Genomic DNA, 16,535 nt, shown 5'->3' on the forward strand with positions numbered 1-16,535 from the left:
AGACCTTTTCTTTTAGGCGCTGTGTTTGTTCAACCGTTCAAAATGTAGATTTTTTTAAACAAAGACTTTCTACTGTAAAAAAATATTGTTGGCTTAACTTAAAAAAATAAGTAACCTGGTTGCCTTAAAATTAAGTTCATTGAAATTGAGTTAATACAATGAAGGAGATTAATTTAATCACCAGAAACGCAAAATATTATGTTATCTGAACTACATAAATTATCTAAGTTGATTTGACAAAAGAAAAAATGTTGTTTACACTGTAAATGTTTTTACAGTAACTTTGCAGCTATGTCAAATAACTCTAATAACAGTATTATTCGACTGTTAGGGTAGTATCATGTAGTTGTAATTACAGTTACTTATAGTTATAGTCAGCATAATGTCTGTTGAGGAGCATCGGAATAAAGTGTTATATTACATGCATGCAGATATTAAGCAGAGGGGCCGTTTACATGACACCATTTTCAACTTTTTTGAATGCAGAATGCAGCATTTTTAATCGTATTCGTGGAGAACATTGTCGTCTGTACATGAAAAACACCATCCCCCCCCAATTTTTAGTATATTTAGTATGCATTTTTGTATGCAAGTTAGTAGAATGTCAAAATAAAGTGTTACGGACGACTCTTCTGCTCATGAAGGCTGCATTTACAGTAAAAAACAGTTTACAGTAAAAACAGTAATATTGTGAAATTTAAAATGACTAATTTTCATGTGAATATATTGTAAAGTGTCATTTATTCTTGTGATCAAAGCTGAATTTTCAGCATCATTACATCATTCAGCATCAAGAAATCACTCTAATATGTGACATTTCTGATTATTATCAATGTTGAAAAACCATGAAATGTTTGTTTTTCAGGATTTCATTCAGGATTTGATGAATAGAAAGTTCAAAAGAACAGCATTTATTTGAAATAGACATCATTATATAAAGGTATTTACTGTCACTTGCTGAATACAATTATTTATTTCTATAGAAAAAAATCTTACTAAAAAAGCCAGACTGTTTGGGGAAATTTGTTTTTAGATTAACTATTCCTTCAAGAACTGATGACGTTCAGAGATGGCTTCAGTTCAGATCAATATCATCTTTGCTTCATGTCCGTTCACAGCGCTGAGACATAATTGGTAGAAATCGAACACACAGTTTTTCCCCATGGCAATATTAACAAAAGAGGCAATGCTCAAGTGAGAAGCAGACACACACTTTACCTTTCTTCAAATCACATCAGAACAGCCGATAAAGCATGATAAATCTGCAGGGCATCCATTTTATCTCTTGTAATTGTATTTTGGTTTGCTCTGAAGTCAACATTATGGTTTATCATGTTTTTATGTGCCCTTCATTGTTTTCACGGTAAGTTGCGCAAGACTGTGCTCACATGGAGTTCATAATGACATTGATATGATATCCCAAGAAACATCAAATAAGACATGATAATGAGATATATTAGGCCTATATGCATTATTGTATGAATATTTTTCATGGTCATTTTGGTTCTTTTGTGTTTTTGCAGTAGCCATTTAATTTAGTCCATTATAATATGCCTAATGATGCTTGTTTTCATCACAAGATCGTGAGGTAACATTGATTTCCTAATCATTTACCATGCCGTTTATTTGATACTCCCAAAGTACATCTCATAAACATGGTAACTTGCACATTTTGTTAAAGCAGTAGTTTAAGTTTATTAGTATGCGTGTAATGGTTTTTAAGTCTTTGTTATCACTAAGAGTTGTGTAAGTTTGTACATGTTGTTTAGGCTACGTGATACTCCAATGTCCTTCAAAAAATAAGATTACCATGGTGCGTGTCCAAAACATGGTAACCTATAATTTGTTACTAGACTATCACTGTATTACAGTAAGCAGGCCTATGTATAAAACCATAAGTATCCTAATGGTTAATAATTATATTTCAAGTCTTCATTGCTAAAAATAAAAAGTTGTGCAAATGTGAGTTCTTACCAGGTTCAATCTTATGCATCAACACATGTTTGGATCAAATATAGATAAACCCAACCATTAGTTTTTGTCCATATTTGACCCAAACGTGGCTTGAAACAACCCAGCATTTTTAAAGTGGCACGTTTTAATATTCATAATATGATATTTACTTACTTCATAGATTACACTAATCTCTCACTTCATGTACGTCTTCGTGTACTAAATGTATGGTAGGCTATACATGTCAAGTGGTTTTATCACGGTATGTTTTAGTGTAGTATTATTTCGTGTAAATACGTACCTTAATGTTTTCACATGTTTGTTATGAAAGCACGTTGCGCAAGTGTGTGTTTGTGGACTTCGCTGCGACTCGAGTGCAATCCCATGCGAGTTTACATCATTCTTGACATATAACCATACTGCCCCACAGATTTTTGTGCCACACCCCCTCCACGCAACATGGTTTCGTCCAGTCACCTGAGAGGACGAAAGAGCGCGCTAGCCCGGGCCCCTGATGACGCAAGACGGGCCGTTCCATAAATACTCCCGCGTTTCTCGGAGGGGTGACAGATTTCCTGCGCTTTCCAAACGGTTGAGTAAGGTAGCCTACAACAAAGGAGACACTAAAAACTATGAACGGCAACGGAGAAATTAACGGGTTCCATAACTCTCTTATTGAGGAGGACTGCTTCTTGTTTACATCGGAGTCCGTTGGAGAAGGGCATCCAGGTAAACTATGCAAACTAAACTTTGGGTTCACTGTAATAACATACGGTTCTAATTTCCTTATTATTTCATTAGATTTTTATAACCATATAAATGTATTTGTAAACATGTAACGTTAGATATAATTCATCAATGCTCATAATAAATTAGACTTGGAAACGCGATTGTACTTTTGTTTCCATGGCTGTGTCTCAAAAACTAGTGTGCTGCCATGCTAGAGAGCATGTTCTCATCAACACACACACACACACACACACACACACACATTCTCTATGTAGATAGCTGTACATGTATTGTATTGAGACACAGCCTTGCGACACGTGGGATCAAACATGTTTCTCAGTGCAGACTCCGCCCACTTATTATTATTCACATAGTTTTATCTGCAGAAAAGAACACGGTTATTTCATCATCTGCATTGAAAGTGAAAGAAAACTGGTTGTGGTATCTCTAAAATAACAAAAAATGTACCATGAAGGTTATTTTTAGTTTAGTTGGTTTCAGAAATGGTTTTGATCGTTACAATTTTTCTTGGTTGCACTTTCTTTTACAGTCCTGTTCCCCATATGTACTTATTATAGTAATAAGAATAACTGGGTAATAACTACTAAGCCTAAACCTAAACGTAACCCATGTAGTTACCTTCGTAGGTAAGTACACTAATATGCACGTACTGTAAAATAAAGTGCAACCATTTTGTTTTTATGGACACATTTTTATTTCACATTTTGTTTCAGTTGTGACACTTGAACATTCAGTAGAAAAAGCAATTGAACACAGAAGATCTTAGATTATGTAAAATATTGTTGGATCTATTCTAAAGTAATTCATAAATTTGCAAAAATAATAATAAATCAATAAAAATTGTAAAGTTGTATTCCCTAATTTATTCTTCAAATAGCCAACTAGCTCTTCAAATTGAACCACAAATACAAGATATACCTCGAAATCACGACATTCCTAAACACCTGCAGTACATCAGCAAACTTTTGTATAATTTAAAACTAAAATAAGCATTTTATGAAATTCTAAAACTGATCTTAATTATCCAGGAAAGAAGTTGCAGGTGTATTTTTTTTTTCAGCAACAGTTTATTTTACAGTATTGTTACAAATTACATTTAATTACTTTAGTAAGAACAGTAAATGATGCATAATTAAATGTAACTAGCCCAAACCAAACCCTATTCCTAACCCTATAGTAAGGACATGTAGTCAATTATAATTACAATAAATGTAAAACACTTCATGCTGCATCTATCATACGTGTCACACAGAGGTGCTTTTACAGACACAAATACAATTTCAATTGCATGTGCACAAGAATAATGTCCATAGGAAAATGGATACGCTGTCGCTAGTTGATTCTCAAGCACCGCTGATTGAAAACAAGCAAAATGCAGTGGATTTCGACAAATATAGAGAACACTAATTATTGTTATTATTGCATTGTACAGATAAGATATGTGACCAGATAAGTGATGCGGTTTTGGACGCTCACCTGAAGCAAGACCCAGATGCAAAAGTGGCTTGTGGTATGTTGACTTGAATTTCTTGAGTTTTGCATGTGTCTTCCTAAAGGTCTGAATAATGAAGTTTCATGGCCCATTTTCATTGTTTTTCTTCTAGAAACTGTAGCCAAGACTGGTATGATTTTGCTGGCGGGAGAGGTGACGTCTCGTGCTGTTGTAGACTATCAAAAGGTGGTCCGTGACACCATAAAACACATCGGCTACGACGACTCATCCAAGGGTTTGTTTGATGATACTATATTTTATTATAGATACTGCAGCGTTCACACTAGCATTCAAAAGTGTGGGGTCGGTAAGATTGTTAAAATGTTATGTAGGCGGCATTTAATTGATCAAAAATACATATTGTGAAAGTGAAATATTAGTAGAATTTACAACTGTTTTCGATGTGAGTATATTTTAAAATGTAATGTATTCCTGTGATCAAAGTTGAACTTTCAGCATATTACTCCAGTCTTCATTGTCACATGATCCTTCAGAAATCATTCACTCAAAAAATAAAATAAATAAATAAATATTTTTGGACAAAATAGGACAAATGGGCAAGGGCAATATATTCCTAAAAATATATTTTTTGGACAATATAGGACAAATGGACAATATATTCCTAAAATATATATTTTTTGGACAATATAGGACAAATGGACAATATATTCCTAAAAAATATATATTTTTGGACAATATAGGACAAATGGACAATATATTCCTAAAATATATATTTTTTGGACAATATAGGACAAATGGACAATATATTCCTAAAAAATATATATTTTTGGACAATATAGGACAAATGGACAATATATTCCTAAAAAATATATATTTTTGGACAATATTGGACAAATGGATAATATATTCCTAAAAAATATATTTCTTTGGACAATATAGGACAAATGGACAATATGTTCCTAAAAATATATATATTTTTTGGACAATATAGGACAAATGGACAATATATTCCTAAAAAATATATATTTTTGGACAATATAGGACAAATGGACAATATATTCCTAAAAAATATATATTTTTGGACAATATTGGACAAATGGATAATATATTCCTAAAAAATATATTTCTTTGGACAATATAGGACAAATGGACAATATGTTCCTAAAAATATATATATTTTTTGGACAATATAGGACAAATGGACAATATATATTTCTAAAAATATATTTTTTTGGACAATATAGGACAAATGGACAATATATTCCTAAAAATATATATTTTTGGACAATATAGGACAAATGGACAATATGTTCCTAAAAATATATATATTTTTATGTATCAACATCAGCTAGTGTATCAACAACCGTTATGGGAACCAAAATCATAACCTAAAACATTATATATCACAGGGATTCCACGTGATTGAAACAAGTAAAACCCAATAGACCCAACCAAGTACAACCAACTAGAATCAATGGTGTCCGTTTAACTTGAATGAATGGTTTTAGTTTAACTTTAAAAAAATGGTTTTCATTTCAGTTTAATTACTGTATTCGAATAATCCTACTGACCTCAAACCTTTGAATGATAGTGTACTTCTGAAAGATAACAAACAAACTAAAATCAGAGCAACTGAATCAGATCTATACTGTCTGTCCTGAACCCGTAGGCTTTGATTATAAGACCTGTAATGTTCTGGTGGCCCTGGAGCAGCAGTCTCCAGACATCGCCCAGGGAGTGCACTTAGACCGCAACGAAGAGGACGTTGGAGCTGGCGACCAGGTGATTCAGTGCAGTCCAAAAACTGTCAACTCTTTTGATTAAATTCATTTCAATATTAATATTTCCTGTTATTCTTTCAGGGTCTAATGTTCGGTTATGCCACTGATGAGACTGAGGAATGTATGCCACTCACTATTGTGCTCGCACACAAACTTAATGCCAAGTTGGCAGAACTGAGGCGCAACGGCACCCTGCCCTGGCTCCGGCCCGACTCCAAGACTCAGGTCTGCTGGATTTTTTTAGTCTTTGTTTTTAACGTTATAAGCCTTTAGTCAAACTAATTTGAAGCAAAAAAATAATTTAAAAATAAGACAAAATAACTAAATTCCCTTTATGCTTTGTGAACTGCATAATCAAATTAAAAATGTTGGAGAAATATAAAACAATTATTTTAAAGTTGTTGAATATATCTATAGAAGCAATACTGTATGAAGAGTTCAGATGCAAAAGCCTCTAAATGCCATTTGAAATTTTATTCTTTAATGATGATTTTTATCAAACTTGTATATTTAAGTTCAGTAATTTCACTTAAATAACAATTATCATTGCAATTAAGTGAAATTACTGAACTTAAATATACAAGTTTGATAAAAATCATCATTAAAGAAGAAAATTTCAAATGGCATTTAGAGGCTTTTGCATCTGAACTCTTCGTATGTTTTAAGTTTATATCAAAATATGCATATAAATTAGTGCTGTCAAACCAATGAATCGCTCATAACATAAAAGTTTGTGTGTATATAATATATATGTATATACCAGGGCTGTGCAAAGATTAATTCACCTTTGGCTAAGACAAACCCCCCTTAGTTACTGTTGCTACATCCGTCAAACTTCATCTGCGCTCTGCATGGCTAATGCTGTAACAGCTCTTCCTGCTGAAATGTTATCAAACTTTTATAAAGCAGCAAATAAAGTGTCCGATAGAAGTAGGCTGCAATATGCGTTCGAAGGCTATATTCAAGACATGTGAAATGCAAGAAACAACAAGGCATCCAAAATAGAGGCAAAAGCACTAATCCTACCAATGGAGACGGAGGCTGGGACTAACAATATCAGGGAGCAACACTGTTCATGCAAAGCTGGGTAGGTCTCTATTCACTTCTATAATCGTTATTACAAAGCAAACGGACTACACGAGTATAATGTTGTATTTATTAGCAGCGTGTTTCCCAACCCTGTTCCTGGCGGCACACCAACGCTGCGCGTATTCTTTGTCTCCCTTATCAAACACAACGTATTCAACTCATCAGCTCATAATCAGATGGGTTAATGCGCTGATGAGTTGAATCAGGTGTGTATGATTAGGGAGATAAAGAATACGCGCAGTGTTGGTGTGCCGCCAGGAACAGGGTTGGGACACTGGGAACACTGTGCTAGTGTATCAACAACCGTTATGGGAACCGAAATCATAACCTAAAAAATTATAAAACGGTCTAACTAGTATAACTTCACACTCACAGTAAGGTTAGAAGTAAAAAAGATGTGCTTGTTGATCTTTGCGGGGTTTAGCTGACTGAGGACGTCCACACAGTTTCCATAGACGACACTTGTCAGGATTTTACTTCGGTTTTGGGAAGGGAAAAAAACGGACACCCCCCCTCCAACCTCTCTGGGAAACGCGTATCTGTGTTACAAATCCCCGAGGCACAACGTTTAACCATATTTTGGATAAACTATGACGGTAATAGCCTGCCGAAACCAAAAATATGAGACGCCTGTGTTGAAAGTCAATGGAGCGCTGTGAAAAATTGTCCGACCTCTGTGGGAGCTCGTTCTTGGCTGCGCTGTGATTGGGCGTGGCTTAGCCAAAGGTGAATTGTGATTAAACGTATCCAAAATAAAAGTTTGTGTTTACATAATATTTTTGCGTGTGCTGTGTATAATTATTTTGCATATATAAATACACTCATGCATGTATATATTTAAGAATATGTTAGTCATATATAAAATATTCTATTTATATATAATATAGAATATGTATTTATATATATATATTTATATATATATACAGTATTTACGTGCAAATAATTCTTAAATATATACATGCATGCATGTATTTATATATACAAAATAATTATACACAGCACACGCACATATATTATGTAAACACAAACTTTTATTTTGGATGCGATTAATCGCAATTAATCTTTGCACAGCCCTAATATATACACATATATAATGAAATACACATATATATGCATTCACTTTTATGTTAAATGTGATTAATCGCGAGTAATCGATTTGAAAGCACTAATTTAGTATACCTACACTGTAAAGAAATATTGTTGGTTTAACTTAAAAAAGTAAGTAACCTGGGTTGCCTTAAAATTTTAAGTTGATTGAACTGGAAAAAGTGAGTTAATACAATGAAGTAGATTAATTTAACCATCAGAAACTCAAAATAATAAGTTATCTCAACTAAATAAATTATTATAAAGTTGATTTGACAAAAGAAAATATGTTGTAATAACAAATCTTGAAAATATTTTTTACAGTACAAAGCATCATGGTTTCATCACAAATTCAGATGTTAACATGATTATTTTAAAATTAATTTGAAATATCGCAAACAGACAACTAAAGCATTTACCATCAGTTAACAACCTCATAGCACACATTAGGTCTGTCTGTATGTGTAATCATTATAACGTTTTATAATTAATAATCATTAAAAATCAATTTCCCAATTAAAAAAGTCGGCACACCTTGGCTCCAAAAATGTGAAAAGATTTAATACTCTCAAACAGGTGGTTACATTTCGAGCACATAGGCTCTTCGTCAGACAATTAAAAGTTAAAAGTTAAGCACACCCTGCCCTGCCTTTTTTTTACAAATGATACCAATATCAAAGATAAACGAAAAATAATACATACTTAATGTGAAAGTCAAATTAAGCAAAATTAATATAAATGTATATCGGGATACCTGCATAGACCCAAAAAAACACAAAAAAATTAAAACCAAGAAACGGACTAATATCAAATTCTTCATTTAATCCCCTTGGTGCCATAGTATCTAATGTGAAAATCCAGAAGGTTTCGGGTTTTGGAAGTAAATTATTGATGTCGCCTTTATAGATAAAAAATAAATATATAAATATATATTTCCATGTTGGTCCAGGCTGGTTTCTGATGGTTAGAGCTGGTCTAAAGCAGAACTGAGCTGGTGTAGCTGGTTCACTAACACTCATGCTTCCCATTCTGCTCCCAGCATGCAAAACATACCTTATCCTGGTCACTAGGTACTGCATTTAAGAACACTAAATGTGTTTTTTGAACAAAACAAGTGTTTTTTTTTTCCTTTTTTCGAACAACATAGCTAGAAGTGCATTGCAGGTACTTGTGTGAAGTGTGTGTCCTGACAGTGCGACATGACTCGTCTCTGTGTACAGGTTACTGTGCAGTACAGACAGGAGCGTGGAGCCATGCTGCCGGTGCGGGTCCACACTATTGTAGTCTCTGTGCAGCACGATGAAGACATCTGTCTTGATGAGATGCGTGATGCGCTCAAAGATAAAGTCATCAAGGTCGTGGTCCCCTCCGTTTATCTGGATGATGATACCATCTACCACTTGCAGCCCAGTGGCCGCTTTGTCATTGGAGGCCCTCAGGTAGTGACCAGTTACAGGAGTGTACATGAATTAGTAGCAAGGTGTTTTTTATTTAAACGCTATCCCACTGATGTAGGGTGACGCCGGCCTGACTGGTCGTAAGATTATTGTGGATACCTATGGAGGCTGGGGAGCCCATGGTGGAGGAGCTTTCTCTGGAAAGGATTACACTAAAGTGGACCGTTCTGCTGCGTACGCTGCCCGCTGGGTGGCCAAATCTCTCGTGAAGGCCAAACTGTGCAGGCGTGTTCTTGTGCAGGTCAGTTAACCAGATATTTTGTGTTCTGCTGAGCACGTATAACACATAAGTTAGGTTTATTTATAACAACATCGGATCAAATAAACGTTGTTTTAACCCATCTTTGTGTCAAATATGGATAAGTTCAGCCATTGGGTTAAATGCTTAAATGATATTTTTTAACCCAACATTTGGGTTTGTCCATATTTGACCCAAATTTGGGTTAAAACAACCCAGCATTTTTTTAGAGTGAACACAAGCAAAAGCAGTAGAAAACTAATATGACAAATAAAATCCAACAGAAGTCAAATACAAAAATAATCATCAAGGAACATTAAAAGCAGTAGAAAAATAATGAGTTTTAATCAAAGATCAAGTTCCTCAATGATATTTCCTTCACTATGATACAGGTTGCTTATGCCATTGGAGTGGCTCATCCTCTTTCCATTTCCATCTTCCACTATGGCACATCCCAAAAGAGTGAGCAGGAGCTGCTGAAAATAGTCAAGAAAAACTTTGATCTTCGTCCAGGAGTCATTGTGAGGTAACTCGTCTCACTCGCTTTTATATTTCTTCATTCATTTCATTTCAGCTTAACAGGTTTGGGTGTAAATCTCTCCTTTTTCTTTTGCTTCTGTCTGTGCTTTACTTTTTGGGGTCTTTGCATCCCAGTCGATTCCATAAGACAGAGTATAATAACTCTTAGGAAACTCGTTCAAATATTTTCAATGCAATTATTCAGTACATTAACCTTCAAACCGTATTCACTTTATAGCCCTTAATCCTGTAATTGTGGATCAGGTGTGATCCTAATTTTTATTTATTATACATGTTATATCACTATCTTCGATAAAGTTTTGTCTATACATTTATTTTATTTATTTTGGGGGTATTTTTGAATTTATTTACTTCAAAAAGTACCATATTTTATCTACGTAAATTATGCTTATCTTTATGTTTTATTTTTTAACTACATTAAAATATCATTCCAATAAGTTCTTAGAGCTAAAACCTAAAGATGAAGTGACTTTGCTGTCACCTGGTGTCTTATTTTGGCTTATATTAGAATGCTCGAAATTACAGTTTTTACCATTCATTTCTATGGGGGCCCATTTTTGACCCAAATACAAGATTAAGGAGTTTTTGTAGAATTGAGTCCAAAAATAGTGTGTGTGTTCAGGAGGCAAACTTAGGAAAAGTAGCCAAGTCTTGTACTGCTCAGATCAAGGGACAGGGTTTCCGCGGGGCATTAAAAAGCATTAAAAGTCATTAAATGGATTTTGCGAAAATTAAGGCCTTAAAAGGCATTAAAAAGCATTAAATTTGATTCTTACAGGCATTAAATTTTTTTTATAGTTTTGAAGAGAATTTTATACAAATTTATTTGAATATAGCCTTCATAATTAATAATTTGTATTTTAGGCTTCCGGTTCGGTACGCATACAAACCGAACGATTGCTTGGACCATTTTTCCTGCCAGCAAAATTCGTGCTGACGCGGCCAACACAACGTTGCGCAACATCAAATGGCAAGCGTAATGAAAGCAGAACGAAACTGCGCTACTCGTTATGTGCTTCACGGATCGTTTATCAGTTCGGACCAGCAACATCTATGCAGCGCGAGCCGATCTCGATCAAGCAACACTGTTACTTCACAGCGCTAAGAGATCCGGTAAAGAAAACATTTGAATTCGCCACTGAGGTAATAAAACATCGCTGCGAGATCTAGTGAGAAGCGTTCACATTTCTCCGTTATTAACCGTAGATCTCTATTAGATCAAACAGCGCTGTCATGGAAACCAGGAGAAACATTGTGCCGTGAATGCTAGTACTTTACGTCCACAGACCAGCAACATTCACCATGGAGTTAATATAGTAACACTAACTGGAACCAGTTTGGCTAGAATGGTGAAATGCTTTCAAGTACTTCACACATCTTTTTCCAGCACTTCAAAATTCAAATATTATATAAATAAATATATATTTAAATGTTATTTTTAACGTGATGACCAAAACATTATTTGTTCATCCTTCAAAGATGACCCCCATTTATAAACCTGAAAGTTTCAAGATCTAGGAAAACTCACACTTATTTAAAAATATTTTTTCTTTAAACAAATAGGAAATTTCTCTGGCATTTCTTTCTTTTTGCTGTATCGAAAATGTACCGAACCGTGACTTTACAACCGAGGTACGTACCGAACCGAGATTTTTGTGTACCGTTACACCCCTAATATATATATATATATCCGTGGTTAGTCATGGGTCGTGTATGGCATTATTTTTTTTTTTAAATGGCATTAAAAAGGCATTAAAAAGGCATTAAATTTCATTTGAAGATACCTGCAGAAACCCTGAGGGAAGTATTTTTTTTAGGGCTGTGCAAAAATTAATTGCGATTAATCGCATCCAAAATAAAAGACTGTGTTTACATAATATATTTGTGTGTGTTGTATTATTTTGTATATATAAATACCTATGCATGCATGTATATATTTAAGAATTATTTGCGCTTAAATTCTGTATATATATATATATATATATAAATACATAATCTATATTATATAAATATAAATGTTTTATATATGAATAACACATTTTCTTAAATACATACATGCATGTGTAATATATAATTATATACAGCACACACAAATATATTATGTAAACACAGACTTTTATTTTGGATGTGATTAATCTAAATTAATTTTTGCACAGCCCTAATTTTTTTTAAAATAACACATTTGTCCAGAATACGGTTTTAGGGTTAAAGAGTCAATAATAGAATGAAAAGCAAGGAATTGGTCTCAAACAGATTGCTTCATCAAAAGCATATTACCAACTTCAGAGCTCACAGTAGGACTGTCTGTATTCTGTAAATTAATTTCAAAGTGAACTATTCCTTTAACACACACACACACATTTCACTATCACATCTGACGTTTTGGAAGTATTTGTGAATCAGGAGAAGAGTTTTCGGGAAGGTCCCAAATCACCCTCATATTTACTCGTATATTTACGAATGTTTCATGAATGAGACCGTGAGCATTAGAGTCATGCACTTTATATCTCGACTTGTGTGACACACATGAAGAGCGTTTCAAATCAGTCACTTGTGATTAGAAAACGTCCAGTGTAAAGCTCTGGTGTGGAACAGAGTACTCTAAAGCGGAAAGGCCCGAGTGGTTAGCTAGTGTTTGCTCTCTATTTCATGCTGCGCTTTCCTTCTTCAGGGTGACTAGTGCGTGTAACGGTAAGTGACCGCTTCGTCTCGTCTCTGGCTGGCTGGGTGTACAAGCGCACACTTGAAGTATTTGCTACATGATGATCTTTTTAATCTTTTGATGAGTCAATAATCCGTGGCCAATGTGTTTTAGGGAGCTGGAGCTGAAGAAGCCAATATATCAGAAGACTGCTGCGTACGGCCACTTTGGCCGTGACTCTTTCCCTTGGGAAGTGCCCAAAAAGCTGCACTACTAAACCTTTTGTTAAGGTTTTTCCTCTCTAGGCCTGTTGGTGTATTCTACAGAGAAGCCTGCATGGCTTATGGGGAGAAGTCTTATTCTGGTACAAGTCCTGCTGGTCCATCTTTTTCTTTCATTTTCCTATCATATTGCATCATCAACCATAGACCTTATTCAGAGCAGCGCCATGACGGGTATGAAAGTGAGGCTGTGAGGGATAGACTTACCGTGTTTCCAATGGCATCCGCTGTAAAAAGCGGCTAGATTACTTACAATTTTCCACAGCTTACATTTCTTGGAAAGATATTTTTCCAGTGTTTCATGAGCAGAACAATCCGAAAACACATTAAATAACAGTACAGCCCATTGAAGAGATCATTGAAGCAAGTCTATCCCTCACAGCCTTGCTTTCATTTTCATTAAAAATCAAAGATGGCGCTGCCGTGAATAAGGCGTATTGCACTTGTTCATCCGCATTAGGATAAAGGAAGTGCACTACCCAGAATAATGTGTCAATTTTAAATTTGAGAATTGTAAACTGGTCGGCCAGTATTAACTATGGCTTTTGATTTTATGCACCACTGTATTATAAGCATTCCCAACCATTTTTAGTTATTTATTAGTGCTGTCGTGTTGTACTCTGGAGGTCAACTGTGATGCTGTATGTTGCTGTTCTTGGTCTCTTCCCTAGTGCTCTGTGGTTCCCAAGTGTCTTACAGAAAAACTTTGGGGACCAGCCACGAGGAAAGTGTTTGCTGCAGTGCCTGGGTATGCAGAGCCACTTCTTTTGGCCAATACTCTAATGCACTGAAAGATGATAATTGTGTTTCTTCTTTCACACTCTCGTCTTTTCTTGAGCAGAGAGATGGCAATTTTGGCTGGTGTTGTACAGAGAAACTAGCCATGTTTACATGCATATTCTCTCTCTCTCTCTCTCTCTCTCTCTCTCTCTCTCTCTCAATATATATATATATATATATATATATATAAATACGGTATATATATATTTCTCTACCTTCCTCCAGTTTTAATTTATTTTAACAATAAAGTGTTTTCTATTATGATGTCATTGTGTCTTTTTCCTCTCTGTTTATAGAAATAGGAAAAATAAGAAATGTAAATATTAGATTTGAATTGTATTTAAATATATCTATATATATACGTATATACAATATATGATTTAAAAAAAAGTACGTGCTTTATTGAAAAATGTAAGATGGGCATAAGAAACAGTGAGTTGACATGATTTAAACTGGCACGTGGAAACCCGAGGTGACCCTGGAAGATTTATTGTAGAGCCAGACCGATATATCGGCAGGCCGATATTATCGGCCGATATTAGGCATTTTCCAAACTATCGGTATCGGCAGTTATAATGGCCGATAAATTAATATTTCAAAAATAAAATAAAAATGGACGAAACACGCTTGAACCATGTCTGTATAGTTTGTCCACCAGAGGGCACTCTACACCTTCCCTGTTGGCAACACTCGTTGAGTTGGGCACGATACATACATTGCTTGAATAACAATTAAAAGAACATCCCCAACAGTTCTCTTAACTCAAATAAGCATGACAAAATTTGTGACTATCATGTCCAGTTTCAAATAAATAAATAAAATATCGGCCGATATATCGGAATATCGGATTTTAAAACCCAAAAATATTTGTATCGGTATCGGCCTTCAAAATCCTTTATCGATCGGGCTCTAATTTATTGTGTTATCCGAATGGTTCATGTTTGATAAGACATTTGTAGGCCAAACTCAGACTGAGTTGTATTTTAGCACTTCCGCTTCCATCGTCCTAAAGTCAATGTTTTTTTTAATGGGTTTCTGGTTAAATATCTGAATTAAGGTATGTGGTTTAAGCACAGGATATTTTATTATATATTATATATTGTGATTTTTTTCTCTTTTTTACTTGTCATGAAAAAAGAGGATGCTAACAAGAGAATGGGACTCAAGATATAAAGAACTTTGAGATGCAACTCTACACTCTTGCCACATTTAGTATTGGTGGTTGTATGGATATGTACATAAGTCATAGAAACACTGATGTGCTTGTGATTCTGGGTTCCCATTTCCCGCACGTAGCATGTAAAAAACTCACAATATATACCCATTGATGCTGTTTTTTAACAAACTGCCAAAGGATTCAGCGCCAAGCCTTGTAAACAAAATGAAAAAAAAAAAAAAGTTTTGCACCAAGCTTACCACATGTTCAGATCTATCTACCGAAAATATATGCAAAATTGTGCATATTTAATGAGATAATGCCTATTTTGCATAATTAAACATACAAATTTCAAAAACTTATAATACATTTTTTAATATACTTGTGTAAGTAATCAACTTAGGAAGTTTCATGGTGATATCTATTATTTAAAAATCTTACCCTATTCACCAAGTGTCTAGCCTTAAAAGTTGGTATTTTTTGCAAATATACATTAAAAAAAGGCAGTGAGCCTCCAATATATCTTTGGTCTGAGTCTGACCTTTGACTATCGATCTAGAAACCTAATTTCTTCATCTTGATTGCCTACTTACAAAAAAACTAGGGTAAAATGGTCCAATGACTGAGCAAGATATAGGCAATTTGGCGGCCATTTTGATATACAAATTAGAAGGTAAACACTCAAAATTTCGCTTGGGTACCATTTTTCTTTGGATTCAGCACCCTTGAAATATGTAAGGTAGGTCGGTTCCCAACTTGTAACGTTACCCATAAATTCTCCTCACTTATATAAGGCCATTTTTCTGAAATCTGTCTAGTCTACTAGCTGTCTTTGGTTCACTACAGTTTTAAGGAGAAAATACTCAGCAATGCTGTCGACTTAAAAACACCACAGGCCTATAAACAACATTTAAAAGCTTGATTTTTTTATTTTGCAGTTTTAAAATGTTTCTTACTAGATGATTTGGTGTTTGCTTTAAGTGTTCAGTGAATCAACAGTTGCACTAGTGCTTTTGACAGTTGCATGCAGCACAGAAACAGCTACCAGAGAATCATATTCATATTCTGCTCTTCAGTAACACAGTTCTACAGTTACAAGCACCAATAGCATGTGTGATCATCATCAAGTTACGTCTAGCTTGCTTACCTTCCAAATTCAAATATAAATCACTGAGCATGCTCGTTTGGTTTGCCAAGGGAACACCCTCAGTGCGTTTCCCTTGCTTATTTTTACCTTGCATCATATGGCATGTACAGCACTGAAATTAGCTGACTGCTGTGAACATCATTCTACTAAAAATAAATAATAAACTCACGCAGCGTGTTAGGC

The 16,535-nt window shown here is 34.7% G+C and overlaps 1 protein-coding gene across 1 annotated transcript; it reads left to right on the plus strand.

The window, feature by feature from the left end:
* The first annotated feature begins 2,509 nt into the window (after positions 1 to 2,509).
* Positions 2,510 to 13,487, plus strand: mat2ab (methionine adenosyltransferase 2Ab). Its single transcript, XM_039662295.2, has 9 exons — positions 2,510 to 2,682; positions 4,136 to 4,213; positions 4,308 to 4,430; positions 5,826 to 5,938; positions 6,019 to 6,162; positions 9,333 to 9,551; positions 9,628 to 9,810; positions 10,200 to 10,333; positions 13,163 to 13,487. The coding sequence occupies exons 1-9, from the start codon at positions 2,586 to 2,588 to the stop codon at positions 13,263 to 13,265; spliced, it is 1,194 nt and encodes a 397-aa protein (XP_039518229.2). The 5' UTR covers positions 2,510 to 2,585; the 3' UTR covers positions 13,266 to 13,487.
* The last annotated feature ends 3,048 nt before the right edge of the window (positions 13,488 to 16,535 follow it).

The sequence above is a fragment of the Pimephales promelas genome, chromosome 4 (genome assembly GCF_988280905.1).
Source record: "Pimephales promelas chromosome 4, fPimPro1.hap1.1, whole genome shotgun sequence".
Classification (NCBI taxonomy): Eukaryota; Metazoa; Chordata; class Actinopteri; order Cypriniformes; family Leuciscidae; genus Pimephales; species Pimephales promelas.